Source organism: Hylobates moloch, unplaced genomic scaffold (genome assembly GCF_009828535.3).
Source record: "Hylobates moloch isolate HMO894 unplaced genomic scaffold, HMol_V3 SCAFFOLD_21, whole genome shotgun sequence".
NCBI classification, from domain to species: domain Eukaryota; kingdom Metazoa; phylum Chordata; class Mammalia; order Primates; family Hylobatidae; genus Hylobates; species Hylobates moloch.
In genome coordinates, this window is record NW_026652296.1 from 16,395,502 (window position 1) to 16,410,678 (window position 15,177).

General features: G+C 48.6%; 2 protein-coding genes across 3 annotated transcripts in view; one reads left to right on the forward strand and one right to left on the reverse strand.

The window, feature by feature from the left end:
- The window catches only part of FITM2 (fat storage inducing transmembrane protein 2), a 51,417-nt gene that overhangs the window by 4,120 nt on the left and 32,120 nt on the right, over positions 1–15,177 (forward strand). The gene's annotated exons all lie outside the window — the stretch shown is intronic.
- Positions 164–12,954, reverse strand: R3HDML (R3H domain containing like). Its single transcript, XM_032142647.1, has 5 exons — positions 12,579–12,954; positions 8,733–8,851; positions 6,532–6,664; positions 3,890–4,005; positions 164–743 (listed from the first exon to the last, which is right to left on the reverse strand). Exons 1-5 carry the CDS (start codon positions 12,837–12,839, stop codon positions 611–613), a joined length of 762 nt encoding a protein of 253 aa, XP_031998538.1. The 5' UTR covers positions 12,840–12,954; the 3' UTR covers positions 164–610.

Below are 15,177 nucleotides of genomic sequence, written 5' to 3' on the forward strand. Positions count from 1 at the left end.
TCGAAATGTTGACCTCAGGTGATCCACCTGCCTCAGCCTTCCAAAATGCTGGGATTACAGGTGTAAGCCACCGCGCCCGGTGGAGTTCCTTTCATTGGATGGACAAAGTCATTTGGGTCTGACAAGGCCTGAGAGTTACAAAACCAAGGTGCCAGGTTTTTTGTTTGTTTGTTTGTTTGTTTCTAAATAGAGATGGGGTATTGCCATGCTTTCCAGGCTGTTCTCCAACTCTAGGACTCAAGTGATTCTCCCACCTCAGCCTCCCAAAATGCTGGGATTATAGGTGTGAGCCATTATGCCTGGTCCTGAGGTGCCAGTTCTATGCCTTCCAGCCTTGGTTCTCTGAGAACTGAATTAGTGAAAGATGCAGGGCTCTTTCCCGGAGGCCCAAGAAAAGAAAGATGCAACTAGGAAAGAAGGAAGGCAAGGAGGTCATTTTCTTTTGACCCATGTTGGACATTTAAGAAACGGAATCTAGGAGGGAAAATTCAATAGGGGGTGATTCTAACTCATATCCTTTAAAGAAACAATTATTTCTCCACCCAGTTTTTTGAGGGCAGGACATGGAGGGTCAGGCCCAGCTGGAGGCGCACCAAAGCCCAGAGAAAATTCAGAACCATGTGAGCTTGTTGGATTTCAGCCCCTTGAAGCACATGTTGCTATTGCAGCTGCCTTGATAATTGGGGGGACAGGCAGAGCATGGCTTTCCCATCTTGTACGGGGCCTCGCCAATCCAGTTGCCCCTGGAAGAGAAAAGGTCCCAGGGAGACAGAGGAGCATTAAGTGAGTAACCTTCACACAGATGTCCAGATCTCAGCACTGCCACTGACCAGCCCTGGGGACCCAGGGCAAGTCACATCTGCAAGACTTGGTTTCTTTTTTTTCTTTCCTTTTTTTATTTTTATTTATTTATTTATTTGAGACAGATTTTTGCTCTATCACCCATAGCTCACTGCAGCCTTGACATCCTGGGGTCAAGCAATCCTCCCAACTCAGCCTTCTGAGTAGCTAAGACTACAGGCACATGCCACCATGCCTAGCTAATTTTTTAATTATTTGCTGAGATGCGGGTCTCCCTATACTGCTCAGGCTAGTCTCAAACTTCTGGACTCAAGCAGTCCTCCTGCCTCAGCCTCCCAAAGTGCTGAGATTACAGGCATGAGCCACTGTGCCCAACCTGCAAGCCTTGGTTTCTCCTGTAAAACCAAGAGAAGAACCTCCTCTCTAAGGGATTCAGCAAAGATCACATATATGTATGCACCCAGCACTGTGCCTGGTCAATTAGTGGCTCCCCTGTAAGGGTTGATTTTCTTATTCTTTTTGTTTGTTTTGTTTTGAGAGGCAGTCTTGCTCTGTCACCCAGTCTGGAATGCAATGGTGCGATCTTGGCTCACTGCAGCTTCCGCCTCCTGGGTTCAAGCAATTCTCGTGCCTCAGCCTCCTGAGTAGCTGGGATTATAGGCGTGTGCCACTACACCTGGTTAATTTTTGTATTTTTAGTAGAGACGGGGTTTCACCATGTTGGCCAGGCTGGTCTTGAACTCCTGACCTCAAGTGATCTGCCCGCCTTGGCCTCCCAAAGTGCTGGAATTACAGTCATGAGCCACTGCACTCAGGCTTTTTCTCCCTCTTTCTCCTTTCAAAGCCTAAAATTGTTCCTCCAGCTCTTGCTCATGGCTGCCTAATAATCTCACCACTGGTCTGTGGCATTCGTTATCTTTGCCAAGCCCCAGTGCTTTGTTTTCTCCCACCTTAAATGAACACACCTTTGAGCAGAAATATAATCTTTTTTCTCCAAACGTGATTGTTGAGTGACCGTGAGTGAAATCAGCTGAAGTGCTCAGAACAATACTCACTTCTGGTTTCCTAACAGGACTCATTTGATCATTTAGTCATTCAACAAACACTTCTGGAGCACCTATTGATCATCAGGATTTGTGCCAGCTGCTGTCAGTCCACAGTTCTCAAAAGGTGCTCTCAGAAGTTTGGGGGCAGGGAGAGTGGGTGGTGGTGATACCTGGGATGACATGGAGTTCTTTTTTTGTTTAATTTAGCCACTTAGAAAAAAGTTCTGCTTAAAAAACCAAAGGGTTGCAATCGCTATAGTAGAAGGATATAGAAATGAAAATGGTCGATTTCCCACGCCCAAGAGTTTATAACTTAGTTCTAGTCATGGCCATCATTTATTTAGCATGTACTATGGGCAAGGCACCACAGAGGCTTATTTATTTTATTTATTTTATTTTATTTTGAGATAGAGTCTCACATTGTCGCCCAGGCTAGAGTGCAGTGGCATGATCTCGGGTCACTGCAGCCTCTGCCTCCCGGGTTCAAGCGATTCTCCTTCCTCAGGTACGCACCGCCATGCCCAACTAATGTTTGTACTTTTAGTAGAGATGAGGTTTCACCATGTTGGCCAGGCTGGTCTTGAACTCCTGACCTCAGGTGATCGACTTGCCTCAGCCTCCCAAAGTGCTGGGATTACAGGCATGAGCCACCATGCCTGGCCTCACATTATATTTTAATCCTTAAATTCTGTGAGCCAGGTAGCATTAACCTTAAAGGGGCTGGGCCTGGTGGCTCATGCCTGTAGTCCCAGCACTTTGGGAGACTGAGGTGGGCAGACTGCTTGAGCCCAGGAGGTCCAGACTAGCCTGGACAACATGGCAAGACCCCCATCTCTACAAAAAAAACAAAAACAAAAAACAAAGCATAAGCCAGGCGTGGTGGTGAATGCCTGTAGTCCCAGCTACTGGGGAGGCTGAGGTGTAAGGATTGCTCGAACCAGGAAGGTGGAGGTTGCAGAGCTGAGATTCTGCCACTGCACTCCAGCCTGGGTGACAGAGCCAGACAGAAGAAAAGAAAGGAGAGGAAAGGAGAAAGGAAAAAGGAGAAAGGGGAAAAGGGAAAGGAAAAAGGGAAAAGGAAAGGGGAAGGAAAGAAAGGAAGGGGAAGGGGAAGGCCAAAGCCTGTCAAGATAAAATGATGTATTCAAATGCTTAGTACATGCATTGCAGAGGGGAATCAAACCTAGGCCTGGTAATAACAATAGTAACCAGTCTGTATTCCCCACTTATTATGAGCCTGGGGGCATTACCTGTGTTATCTCACTCAATTCCCTCAATTCCAAAATTGGGTACTATTTTATTCCCATTTTGCAGATGAAGAAACAGGAATAGAGAAGTAAGATCACACATTTGAACCCTGGTAGTCTTGGCCCCAGAGGCTAAAAATCTTAACAACTATACTGATAACACTCAATGCTTCAAACATTTGATATGTCAACAAACAAACTAGAAAACTTGAGCCTGGGAGGTTGAGGCTGCAGTGAGCTGTGGCCGTGCCACTGTACTTCTAAGCCTAGGTAAGAGAGCAAGACCCTGACTCCAAGAAAAAAAAAAAAAAGAAATTCTAAATATCATTTTTACTTAGAATTTGTTCTTGTTTTTGTTTTTATTGTTGTTGTTTGAGATGGAGTCTTGCTCTGTTGCCCAGGCTGGAGTGCAGTGGTGCAATCTCGGCTCACTGCAAGCTCCACTTCTGAGGCTCAAGCGATTCTCATGCCTCAGCCTCCCGAGTAGCTGGGATTACAGGCATGCGCCACCATGCCGAGCTAATTTTGGTATTTTTGGTAGACACGAGGTTTCGCCATGTTGGCCAGGCTGGTCTCAAACTCCTAACCTCAGGTGATTCACCTGCTTCGGCCTCCCAAAGTGCTGGGATTGCAGGCGTAAGACACCACGCCCGGCCTGTTCTTGCTTTTCTATGAGAATTATATGGTATTGAGGGCACTTAGAATGAAGAAGAGATATGGAGCGTATCTTTCTTTGAATTCTCAGGACCCACCCGTCTGCCCCAGGGCCCCCTTTGCCTTGGTGCAGGCACTTACTTAATGGCGTAGTTGCAGACCAGGTATGCCGCCTGATGCCAGGTGTTGCCCCAGACGCTGATGCTACTGCAGGTGTGGATGGCACAGCCCAGCCGATTGGAGGATGCCCACACCATCTGGTGAAGGACAGAGACAGAGAAGGCTATGAGAAGGGCTCAGTGGGACCCGGGCTCCCTGAGGTTGTACAGTTGCATTAGGTGAGGTCTTCCTGGGAGAGACAGTCTGCCTGTTCCAAGGTGTTGGGGGAGGAAACGGAGGCATTTATATTGTAACATAATGTTTCTCGATCTTTTTTTTTATTACAACCAACAGTAAGGAATAATTTTTATATTGTTACAGGTGTACAAACAGACACACACATACACACAATTTGAACCAGGGTTTTATGAATCACTAGCCTTATGTTATCACGTGTGATATATTTTCTTTCTTCTTTCTTTCATTTCATGCTGCACTCAGTCAAGTGCAGTCATGAGAAGGGAGTTGGATCTGAAACTGACTGTAGACAATCAATTGAGAGAACTCACTACCTTCAGACTAGCCAATATATTTTCTTTTTTTTGACAGTCACTAATGTTTTTATTTATTTATTTATTTGGAGACAGTCTTGCGGTCACCCAGGCTGGAGTGCAGTGGTGATATCTTGGCTCACTGCAACCTCTGCCTCCCAGATTCAAGTGATTCTCCTGCCTCAGCCTCCCAAGTAGCTGGGGCTACAGGCGTGCACCACCATGCCTGGCTAATTTTATGTATTTTTAGTAGAGATGGGGTTTTGCCATGTTGTCCAGGCTGGTCTCGAACTCCTGACCTCAGGTGATCCACCCGCCTCGGCCTCCCAAAGTGCTGGGATAACAGGTGCGAGCCACCATTCCCGGCCATCTGTTTTTAATAATTTGAAATAAAGTATCTGGGTTTCTTCTTTTTTTTTTTTTTCTTTTTTGGATTTTTTAACTTTTGTTTTAAGTTCAGGGGGACATGTTCAGGTTTGTTACATAGGTAAACTCCTGTCATGGGAGTTTGTACAGATTGTTTCATCACCCAGGAATTAGGCCTAGTACTCGTTAATTTTCCTGATGCTTTCCTCCTGCCCTCCACCCTCTGACAGGCCCCAGTGTGTGTTGCTCCCCTCCCTGTGTCCATGTGTTCTCATCATTTAGCTCCCACTTATACATGAGAACATGCGGTATTTGGTTTTCTGTTCCTGCAATAGTTTGCTAAAGGATAATGGCCTCCAGCTCCATCCATGTTCCTGCAAAATATGTGATCTTGTTCTTTTTTATTAGCCAATATATTTTTCTTTCTTTCTTTCTCTCTCTCTCTTCTTCTTTCTTTCTTTCTTTTTTTCTTTCCTTTGTTTCTTTTTTTTTTCCCAGAAAGAGTCTTGCTCTGTCACCTAGGCTATAGTGCAGTAGCTCACTGTAACCTCTGCCTCCTGGGTTCAAGTGATTCTCCTGCCTCAGCCTGCCGAGTAGCTGGGATTACAGGTGCCCACCAGCACACCTAGCTGATTTTTTGGATTTTTAGTAGAAATGGGGTTTCATCATGTTGGCCAGGCTGGTCTTAAACTCCTGACCTCAGGTGATCTGCCCACCTCAGCCTCCCAAAGTGCTATGATTACAGGCATGAGCCACCACACCTGGCCAGCTAACATATTTTCTATACTTTTCTATTCATTTCCTTTTTAAATTATTATTATTTTTAGAGAGGTGGGTCTCACTGTCACCCAGGCTGGAGTGCAGTGGTGGGATCATAGCTCACCGCAACCTCAACCTCCTGGGCTCAAGCGATCCTCCTGCCTCAGCCTCCCAAGTAGCTGGGACTAAAGGTGTGCACTACCAAGCCTCACTATTTTTCTTTTTTTTTAAGATGGAGTCTTGCTCTGTTGCCCAGGCTGGAGTACAATAGTGCGATCTCGGCTCACTGCAACCTCCGCCTCCTGGGTTCAAATGATTCTCCTGCCTCAGCCTCCTGAGTAGCTGAGATTACAGGCACATGCCACCACACCCTGCTAACTTTTTGTATTTTCAGTAAAGACGGGGTTTCACCGTGTTAGCCAGGATGGTCTCGATCTCCTGACCTCATGATCCACCCCCTTGGCCTCCCAAAGTGCTGGAATTACAGGCGTGAGCCACCTCACCCGGCCACGCCTCACTATTTTTAAAAAGGTTTTTAGAAATGAGATCTTTGTATGTTGCCTAGGCTGGTCTCAAACTCCTGCGTTCAGGAAATCCTGCCATCTCAGCCTCTCAAGTTACTGGGATTACAAGCGTGAGCCACTGCACCCAGTCATTTTCTTTCTTTATATATATATAACTTTTAATTTTTTTGTGGGGCGGGGGACGGAGTTTCGCTTGAACCTAGGAGGTAGAGGTTACAGTGAGCCGAGATCTCGCCACTACACTCCAGCCTCGGCAACAGAGTGAGACTCTGTCTCAAAAAACAAACAAACAAACAAAAAACAAAAACAAAAAAGATTCACCTCAATTCATTGTGCACATAACTTTCCAGGAATATGCTTCTTTGCTGAAAAGAAGCTCATAAAGGTCTTTGTTTGCATTCTCATTTCTGCTCCACACATTCCTTTTCTTCTAAGGCACCAGGATGTGTTATCCCAGGGGCCGTCAGCCCTGACGGAGGAGTACCTGGGTATAATGGGAGCAGGTGGGGCCATCGCAGCGCCAGGGGCAGTGTGGGTTACAGTCCCTCGGGGCCGGAAACAAGTAATGCCACTTCTCCTCAGACCAGGACTTCATGAGATCCACCACGGACCGGTACCTGGGGAGGCGGGGGACACGGAAGAAGCTGGGTGAGAGGATGGAAAAGTGGCTCGGCCGCCAACTCGCTGGTGACCTTGGGTGATCACTTTGCTTCTTTTCCCCCATCTCAGTTTCCTATCTGTGAGCAGGAGGGCGGTGGCCCTGCCTCACAGGCATGTTCTGAACCCATATGAAGTGCCTCCCTGTACCTGGCAAGTGGTAAGTCCTCAAAAAAGCATACGTGTTACTGTTATACAGAGGGCCGGGCAGGAGGTACATCTGACGGGGGAGCTTGCATTTTTAGGAAAGGAAGGGCTCCTCGGACAATCTCCTAGGCCTCTGAGATGTGAGGAGAAGGCAGATACTGGTGTGTCACCCAGAAATAACCTCTGCAGTCTGAAAAACCATCTGGGAGGACCTGAGGGCTTTTTCTTTTTTTTTGAGATGGAGTCTGGCTCTGTTGCCCAGGCTGGAGTGCAGCGGTGTGATCTCAGCTCACTACAGCTTCTGCCTTCTGGGTTCAAGCAATTCTTGTGCCTCAGCCTCCCAAGTGGCTGGGACTGCAGGTATGCACCACCACGCCTGGCTAATTTTTGTATTTTTAGTACAGATGAGATTTCACTATGTTTGCCAGGCTGGTCTCGAACTCCTGACCTCAGGTGATCCACTCGCTTCTGCCTCCCAAAGTGCTGGGATTACAGGCATGAGCCACCGCACCCGGCCTTTGAGGGCTTTTTCTATCACACATATTTGACAGGGGCACAAATATATAAAAATGTACATAAATGACTAAAGAGGGAGAAAATCTGGAAGAATGCACATTCATAATTTACGACAGCATAGCTTCGTCTCTAACACTGCTTTCTTCCTCTCTGTGAGCCTCTCAAATGGTGGCCATGGGTAGGGGTGGAGTCTGGCAGGAAGAGTTCAGTGGCAGGGGAGAGGGGAAGTGAAATGGAGGCAGGACTGAATCACCCGATGTCTGCTCTGTAGGGCTCTGAGTGACCATTGATGGCTCTCAGAGGCTGGTGCTGGTTGTGACCAGTGAAGGACATGAAAAAACGCAGACAGGGCCCTGAATTTCCACTAAGCTCACTTGAAAGGACTGGCCTTAATTCCTTCCCACTCTCCCTGGGGTGATGTCAGAATGGTGAGGATGGGAAGGTAGTTGTTTTTCTAACATCCTTATTTGGCAAAATAAAAATCTGACAATTGTGTGGCAGTCTCACAGATTTCTTTTTGCAATTTTATAGGCCTGTGAAATCCGCAAGTCTGGAAAGAACTGAGGTAGGCTAACAATTTTGTTTTACAAACAGGGACACCAAGGTTTAGAAAGTTTAGAAAGTGGAAATAACTTCCCAAGGCCACCCAGATCAGAAGGTCCCCGGATTCTGACTTGAGAGTCAGAATGGCGGTGAGAAGGTCAGGCCAGAAGGATGGGTTTGCCATTCTCAGACTTATCTTTATTTTATTTTATCCTCTTATCTTTATTCTATTTTATTGACTTATTATTTTTGAGACACAGTCTCACTCTGTCACTCAGGCTAGAGTGCAGTGGCGCAATCTCAGCTCACTGCAACCTCCACCTCCCGGGTTCAAGCGATTTTCCTGTCTCAGCCTCCCGAGTAGCTGGGATTACAGGCATGCGCCACCATGCTGAGCTAATTTTTGTATTTTTAGTAGAGACAGGGTTTCACCATGCTGGCCAGACTGGTCTTGAACTACTGACCTGAAGTGATCTGCCCGCCTCAGCCTCCCAAAGTGCCGGGATTACAGGTGTGAGCCACCGTGCCCAGCCCCCTTATCCTATTTTCTGAGTCTTTCAATCCCTCCTCACGTTCCACCACAATCTGTGCACTTGTTTGTTCTCAAAACAAAACAAGACTTGCCTCAATTCAATGTATACACAACTTTGTTAGGGTTTTGCCTGCCCCTCCTAACTAGAATGCAGGCTCCCTGCAGGTGAAGAGCTTGTCTGCCTTGCTCACCACTGTATCCCAGTGTCAAGTGCAGCAGCTTGTACAGAGTAAGTGTTCAATGAGTGTTTGTTGAATGACTGAGTGAAGGAAGGGCAGAAGGTCACTCACTGGCCAGAATGGATGGAGAGGTTCTGGCCCACGTATCTCATCAGCTGTGAAGGCCCATGTGCCCAGAAGCACTGGGTGGCCCAGGCCTCGGCAGCCCTGGCCAGCCTCTTGTCCCAGACCTGGGGAAAGAAAGGCAATGAAATTCCCCAGGGGAACAGCCACCATCGTCACAACCGTGTCCAGAGATGCACATTTACCTGGTGCCGTTTCTATCCCATCTCCCTGGAACCCTACAACAAACCCACATGACAAAGTAGAAGACTAAGGCTTAGCTCGCTGATGACTTGAAGGGCAACCATGAGTCCACACCAGAGCTGGGGTCCACACCCAGATCTCTTGACTCTGAGCTTGGGCTCTGCTCTGAGCAGGTCCCAGGGTGTTCGTACAGGAGTTCTCAGCAGTCCCTAGAAGTGACCAAACCCAGAAGGATGAGAAAATAACTAATTCTTAAATTGTACTTATAGTATTTTCTTTTTCTTTCTTTCTTTTTTTCTTTTCTTTTCTTTTTTGAGACAGGATCTCACTCTGTCACCCAAGCTGGAGTGCAGTGGCGCGATCACAGCTCACTGCAACCTCTGCCTCCTGGTTCAAGCGATCCTCCCACCTCAGCCTCCTGAGTAGCTGGGACTGCAGGCGCGTGCCACCACACCTGGCTAATTTTTGTAGAGACGGGGTTTTGCCATGTTGCCCAGGCTGGTCTCCAACTCCTGGCCTCAAACAATTCACCTGCCTCAGCATCCCAAAGTGCTGGGATTACAGGGCACTTTGGGAGGCTGAAGCAGGTGGATTGCGTCTGGCAATCCACATTTTCTAAATGTGTTTATTTTAACATTAAAAATGTTTAATTCAAAAGCTTTTTTAAATCGTGAAAATATGCATAATTTTAATATGTAAGATATTCGCCTGGGCACAGTGGCTCACGCCTGTAGTCTCAGCACTTTTGGGAGGCTGAGGCAGGCAGATCACTTGAGGTCAGGAGTTTGAGACCATCCTGGCCAACATGGAGAAACCCCCTCTCTACTAAAAATACAAAAATTAGGCTGGGCATGGTGGCTCACATCTGTAATCCCAGCACTTTGGGAGGCCGAGGTGGGCGGATCATCTGAGGTCAGGAGTTCGAGACTAGCCTGGCCAACATGGTGAAACCCTGTCTCTACTAAAAATATAAAAATTAGCCGGGTGTGGTGGCGGGCACCTATAATCCCAGCTACTTGGGAGGCTGAGGCAGGAGAATCGCTTGAACCTGGGAGACCAAGGTTGCAGTGAGCCGAGACCACACCATTGTACTCCATCCTGGGTAACAACAGTGAAACTCTGTCTTCAATGATAATAATAATAATAATAATACAAAAATCAGTCAGGCGTGGTGGCATGTACCTGTGGTCCCAGCTACTTGGGAGGGTGAGGCACGAAAATTGCTTGAACTCAGGAGGCAGAGGTTGTAGTGAGCTAAGATTGTGCCACTACACTCCAGCTTGGGCAACAGAGGGAGATTCCACGTCAACAACAATAAAAATAGATAACCAAGGAGGAACAGTAGAAAGTCTCATCTCTCTCCTATACTTCTCCCCCAACCCCACCACCCTGCACGCCGTCCCAAGAGGCAGTCACCACTGCTTCTTCTGTCCTCTGTATACAGGTATATATTCTATACCTGTACAAGCAGCTCTCTCTATATAGACACACACACACACACACACACACCTATATATACTTTGGCAAATGGCAGCATTCTATTCTGCACCTTGCTCTTTTGTCTTAGTGATTAGTCCCCGTCACTATATGGTGAATGCCCTCCTCATCCTAACAGTTTTGTAATTTTCCAACGTGTGATTTCCCCAAGTTTTATAACCAGAAAATATGTCAATAAAATACTAGTTTCCTTCCATCTCTGACTTCCTGGGATTCTCTGAGATAGGATTTGTTCATTCATCAAATATCAAACAACATCTCTAGGCACTGGGGACTCAGGGTAGCAAGGCAACAAGGCCTTCAAGAAGTCATTGACCATTACATTCCTGGTCAGTGTGAGAGTGAGAAATGGGAGCCAAACTTTCTTGGGGCAGTGAGAGAAGGGCTGCTAGGGCCTATTCTGTGAGTAGAAGTCAGCTAGAGAGGGAGAAATGGGGCATCCAAAGAGGGGTCCAGGTATCTTCCCAGGGTTGTCTGGCCCAATTTTTTTTTTTTATTTTTAGATGGAGTTTCGCTCTTGTCATCCAGGCTGGCAGGATCTCGGCTCACTGCAACCTCTGCCTCCCAGGTTCAAGTGATTCTCCTGCCTCTGCCTCTCAAGTAGCTTGGGATTACAGGCGCCCATCACCACACCCAGCTAATTTTTGTATTTTTAGTACAGACTGGGTTTCACTATGTTGGCCAGGCTGGTCTGGAACTCCTGACCTCAGGTGATCCACCCACCTCGGCCTCCCAAAGTGCTGGGATTACTGGCGTGAGCCACTGCGCCCAGCTGTCTGGCTCAGTCTTTTAGAGAGAGCAGAGGAATGCTTCCTTCATGCCACAAAGGGGTAAACTGAGGGAAGGAGCAGGCTAAACATCAAACCTACATGTTCAGGCCCTCCCTGGAGTCTCTGGTGAGACATCTAACCCTCTCCGCTCCATGTCGCCTGCAATCATTAAACACCTGTTGAGGCAGGTGCCACACACACACACAACGGGTGCTCAATAAATGTGCCATTTGTTTGAAAAATGGAGGGCATTCCAGGTGCTAACGAATGAATGAGTGAGTCAATGACTCCCCTGCGCTCTAGCTGCCTGCCGTCCCAGCTCCTATTCCCGTCCCTCCCAACACCGTATTGCCTCCTCACATTATCATATATATTAATATCTTGTTGTTCATGCTTGTTTTCTCTTATTCCCACTAAAATGTCAGCTCCATGAAGGAAGGGGCCTTGTCCATTCAGTTCCCAGCAGTATCCACAAGGCTTAGCACGGTGCCTGGTTCCAAGTGTACTCCAAATATAAGTCAATGGATACGATGAAAAAGTTAAGTTTTCAGGCTATCGAGTGGCATGTGTTGGTCTTTCAGGGGGCAGACTGGCAAACTCTTTCCCTAAAGACATCTCTGGGTGGGCTGGAAACCCATCCCTCTAGGCTGGTTTTGGACAGTGGCCCTGGGGGAGAAGCTGTAAGCAAAAGGTTGGTGCCCTCCTCTGACTTCTTGGGGGCTGGAGTGAGAGCCACCAGCCCTGCCTCTTTGAGGGGAGACATCCCAGCTTCCTCTGCTAGTCAGCTGCTGGTTTTCCTCAGCCTGAGTTTCCCCAGTACCTGTCCCCACTGCTCCAAGCCTGCCTCCAGGGGCTTGCGGAGGATGGTGTGGGTGTGTCAGTCAAACCCTTAGGGTAAAGAGACAATAACATAGAAAGCACCAGCCACGCACCCCCTGCAGGTCCCCAGTGTGGGGAGCCAAAATTCTTGGGTAGGGGATTGTGATGGTTACAGTTGTGATGATGCCAGGTGGCAGCAGGCAGACCTGGATTGAAATCCTGGCTGGGTGACCTTGGGCAAATTAATTCTCTGAGTCTCAGTTTCTTCCTCTGGAAAATGGAGATGATACTCACGTGCAGTGCCTGGCGCACAGAGCCGCTCCTTACACAGTAGTCCCATGCCTGACTCACTGGAAGAGCTGTGCAACCTTCTTGGTTTCCTCATCTGTAAAATGGGCAGATTAACTCCTGCCCTTTCTACAGGTCGACACCCAGATACTGGCTAGTGGGGCCAGGCAGGCAAGTGGTCCAGCTCTTCAAAGCCAGTCATTCTAGGCCAAGATGAATCGGCTGTGTTTGCCGGAAGGGACACTGTGGGGGGTTGGGGGCAGGTACAGTGACTCACCATGTATTCCATGTTGGCGGCAGGTGGGTACACGCTGGCCCGGATGTGGTTGTGATAATCCAGTAAGGCATTCATGTCTCTCACAGAGATGTGGCGCTTCCGGCGGTACCTGGGCACCTCCAGGCCACTCAGGAGCCGCACAGCTGTGCTCTCGGGCTGGGCCAGGGCTGGGGTAGCATTAGGCATTATCAAGGCATTCACTGCCTGGCCAGCCCAGAAGAGGAGGCCTGCCAGGCCCACGGTGCTGGGCAGCAGGGGCATAGCTGGATGGAGGAGTCACAGGTCTGCCTTGTGCAATCAGAGCCGGCTGCCTGGAAGGGGCAGGCACGAGAGCACCAGACCCTGAGCGTTCTCCAGCAGTGCCGACCCAGAGGATGCTGCCTCCTGGGAACTTGGCAAAGACCTCCAGATGCAGCTCTGGTCCAGATGCCCAGCACCCCTTCCTTTCCACCCCAGGGGACTGAGTGGGTTGGGCAAGGGGAAGAAATGCCCAGACAGTGGCTAATCCAGACATGGCCCTGGGGTGAGATGGTGCCACCACTTCAAAGCCAGGGCTCTGTCCCTCCAGCCCAGGAGACAGACAGCAGCCCTCTCCAGCCTAGACATCCTCTTCACCAATCCTGCTTGAGCGGGCTTAGTCAGTGCCCTCGGAGGGCAGGGCCCACTTTACCCCAGGGCATATTGCACGGTCCTTTTGTCCCTGCTTTGCTGCAATTTAGGAATTGAGAATGAGACACAGAGAAAACCCAATGGCAGAGAATGAAAGAGGCAGAGAAAAAAGATAGACCAAAAAGGGGACAGAAAAAAAGAGTTACAGAGAAAAAAGAATGAGAAATAGAAAGGTAAAGAGATAAGAGAGAATGAGAGAGAGGCAACGATGTGGCTGGGGGAGGACAGAAATAGACAGAGAGAGAGGCAGAAACAGAAGAAGGAGCAAGAGACTTAGAGACAGAGAAGCATGAGAGACCAGGCAGGAGGCTCCAACGGTGTATACCCAGGACGGGCAGCACAAATGGCGGCAGGCGGCAGCCCAGGAGGCTGGGGACCTCCGCAGACACCCTGGCCCACCTGGCGGCGCAGCGACTTTAACAGTCCCCTGGGCGCTGTTGGCATCTGATGTCCCTGGCCCCACGGCCCCCTCCCCTTCCAGCCAGGCCAGACTCCTGCAGGGAGGCTCCACCTTCTGCTTGATGGGCTTTTCTGTCCTGCCCCTCTCTCTCTGCTTTCACCTGAAGCGTGTAGGGCTGGGCTGGGCGAATGGTCAGGGTAGTGATGTGGCAATAGGGCAGGGATTCTAGGAAAAAATGCTCATCCCCTACGGGAGATCCCAGACCCCGAGGCTTCTCTCTGCCTTCCACATCCTGACATATTAAGGCCACCTTGCATCTGGAGAGTATTTTTTGACTTTTCCCTACAACACCCTCCAGCCTTGGAGTACACAGTTAATATGGCCCATCTAGTGAGCCCCTGCTATGTGCCAAGCCCAGGGTTGAGTGCTTTACAAACAAGCTCAGCCAACCCTCAGAAGCAGGTACTATAGCTCCCCATTTCACAGATGAGGAAACTGAGCCCCAGAGAGGAGAAAGAACAAGCCCAAAGTCAAGCCAGCCAGTCTGCAATCACGCCAGGATTTAAATCCAGATCTGACCCCAGGCCTGGTTAGTATCTAAAAAGGATGCCTTTTCCTTCTCCTTTTCCTTTTGCTTTTCCTTTCCTTTCCTTCTTTTTTTCTTTCTTTTTGTTTTTTGCCTCACTTTGTCACCCAGGCTGGAGTGCAGTGGCACAATCTCGGCTCACTGCAACCTCAATTCTCCTGCCTCAGCCTCCTAAGTAGCTGGGACTACAGGTGCACACCACCACACCTGGCTAATTTTTGTATTTTTTAGTAGGGATGGGGTTTCACGATATTGGACAGGCTGTCTTTCCTTTTTTTTCTTTTGAGACAGAGTCTTGCTGTGTCGTCCAGGCTGGAGTGCAGTGGCACAATCTCGGCTCACTGCAACCTCCACCTCCCAGGCTCAGGTGATCCTCCCATCTCAGCCTCCTGAATAGCTGGGACCACGGGCATGCACCACCACACTTGGCTAATTTTTTTGTATGAGCCAAAGATGCCATTTTCTAACCAAACCAAATGTAGATGCATAAGGAAAAAAAGCCTAGGGTGATGTTCGTCATGATGCCACTCAAACACAGCCTATTCATTAGCAAATGAATTAAGCCCACGAATCTGGGTTCAAATCTCCATTATCCCACCCCCTCACTAACTAGGTGTTGGGCACATTACTCAACCATTGTGTGCTTCATCTGTAAAATGGGAGAAATAATGGTGCCTACCTTGTAGCACTGCCGCGAAGATGAAATGAGTGAACATTTGTGGAGCCTTAGTACAGTGGCTGGCACACAGTATGCACTCCAGGAATGTGTGTGTGAAGGTATTTGTGTGTACATGTGTGTACTTGTGAGAGTATGTATGCACTGGTGTATGTGTGTGCAAGTATACTTACACACGTGTGTGTTTGAGTGTTCTTGGGTCACATGTGTCCCCAGGTGAATGTATGAGTATGTAGATAATGGACGAGTGTGTGTGTGTGTGTGTGTG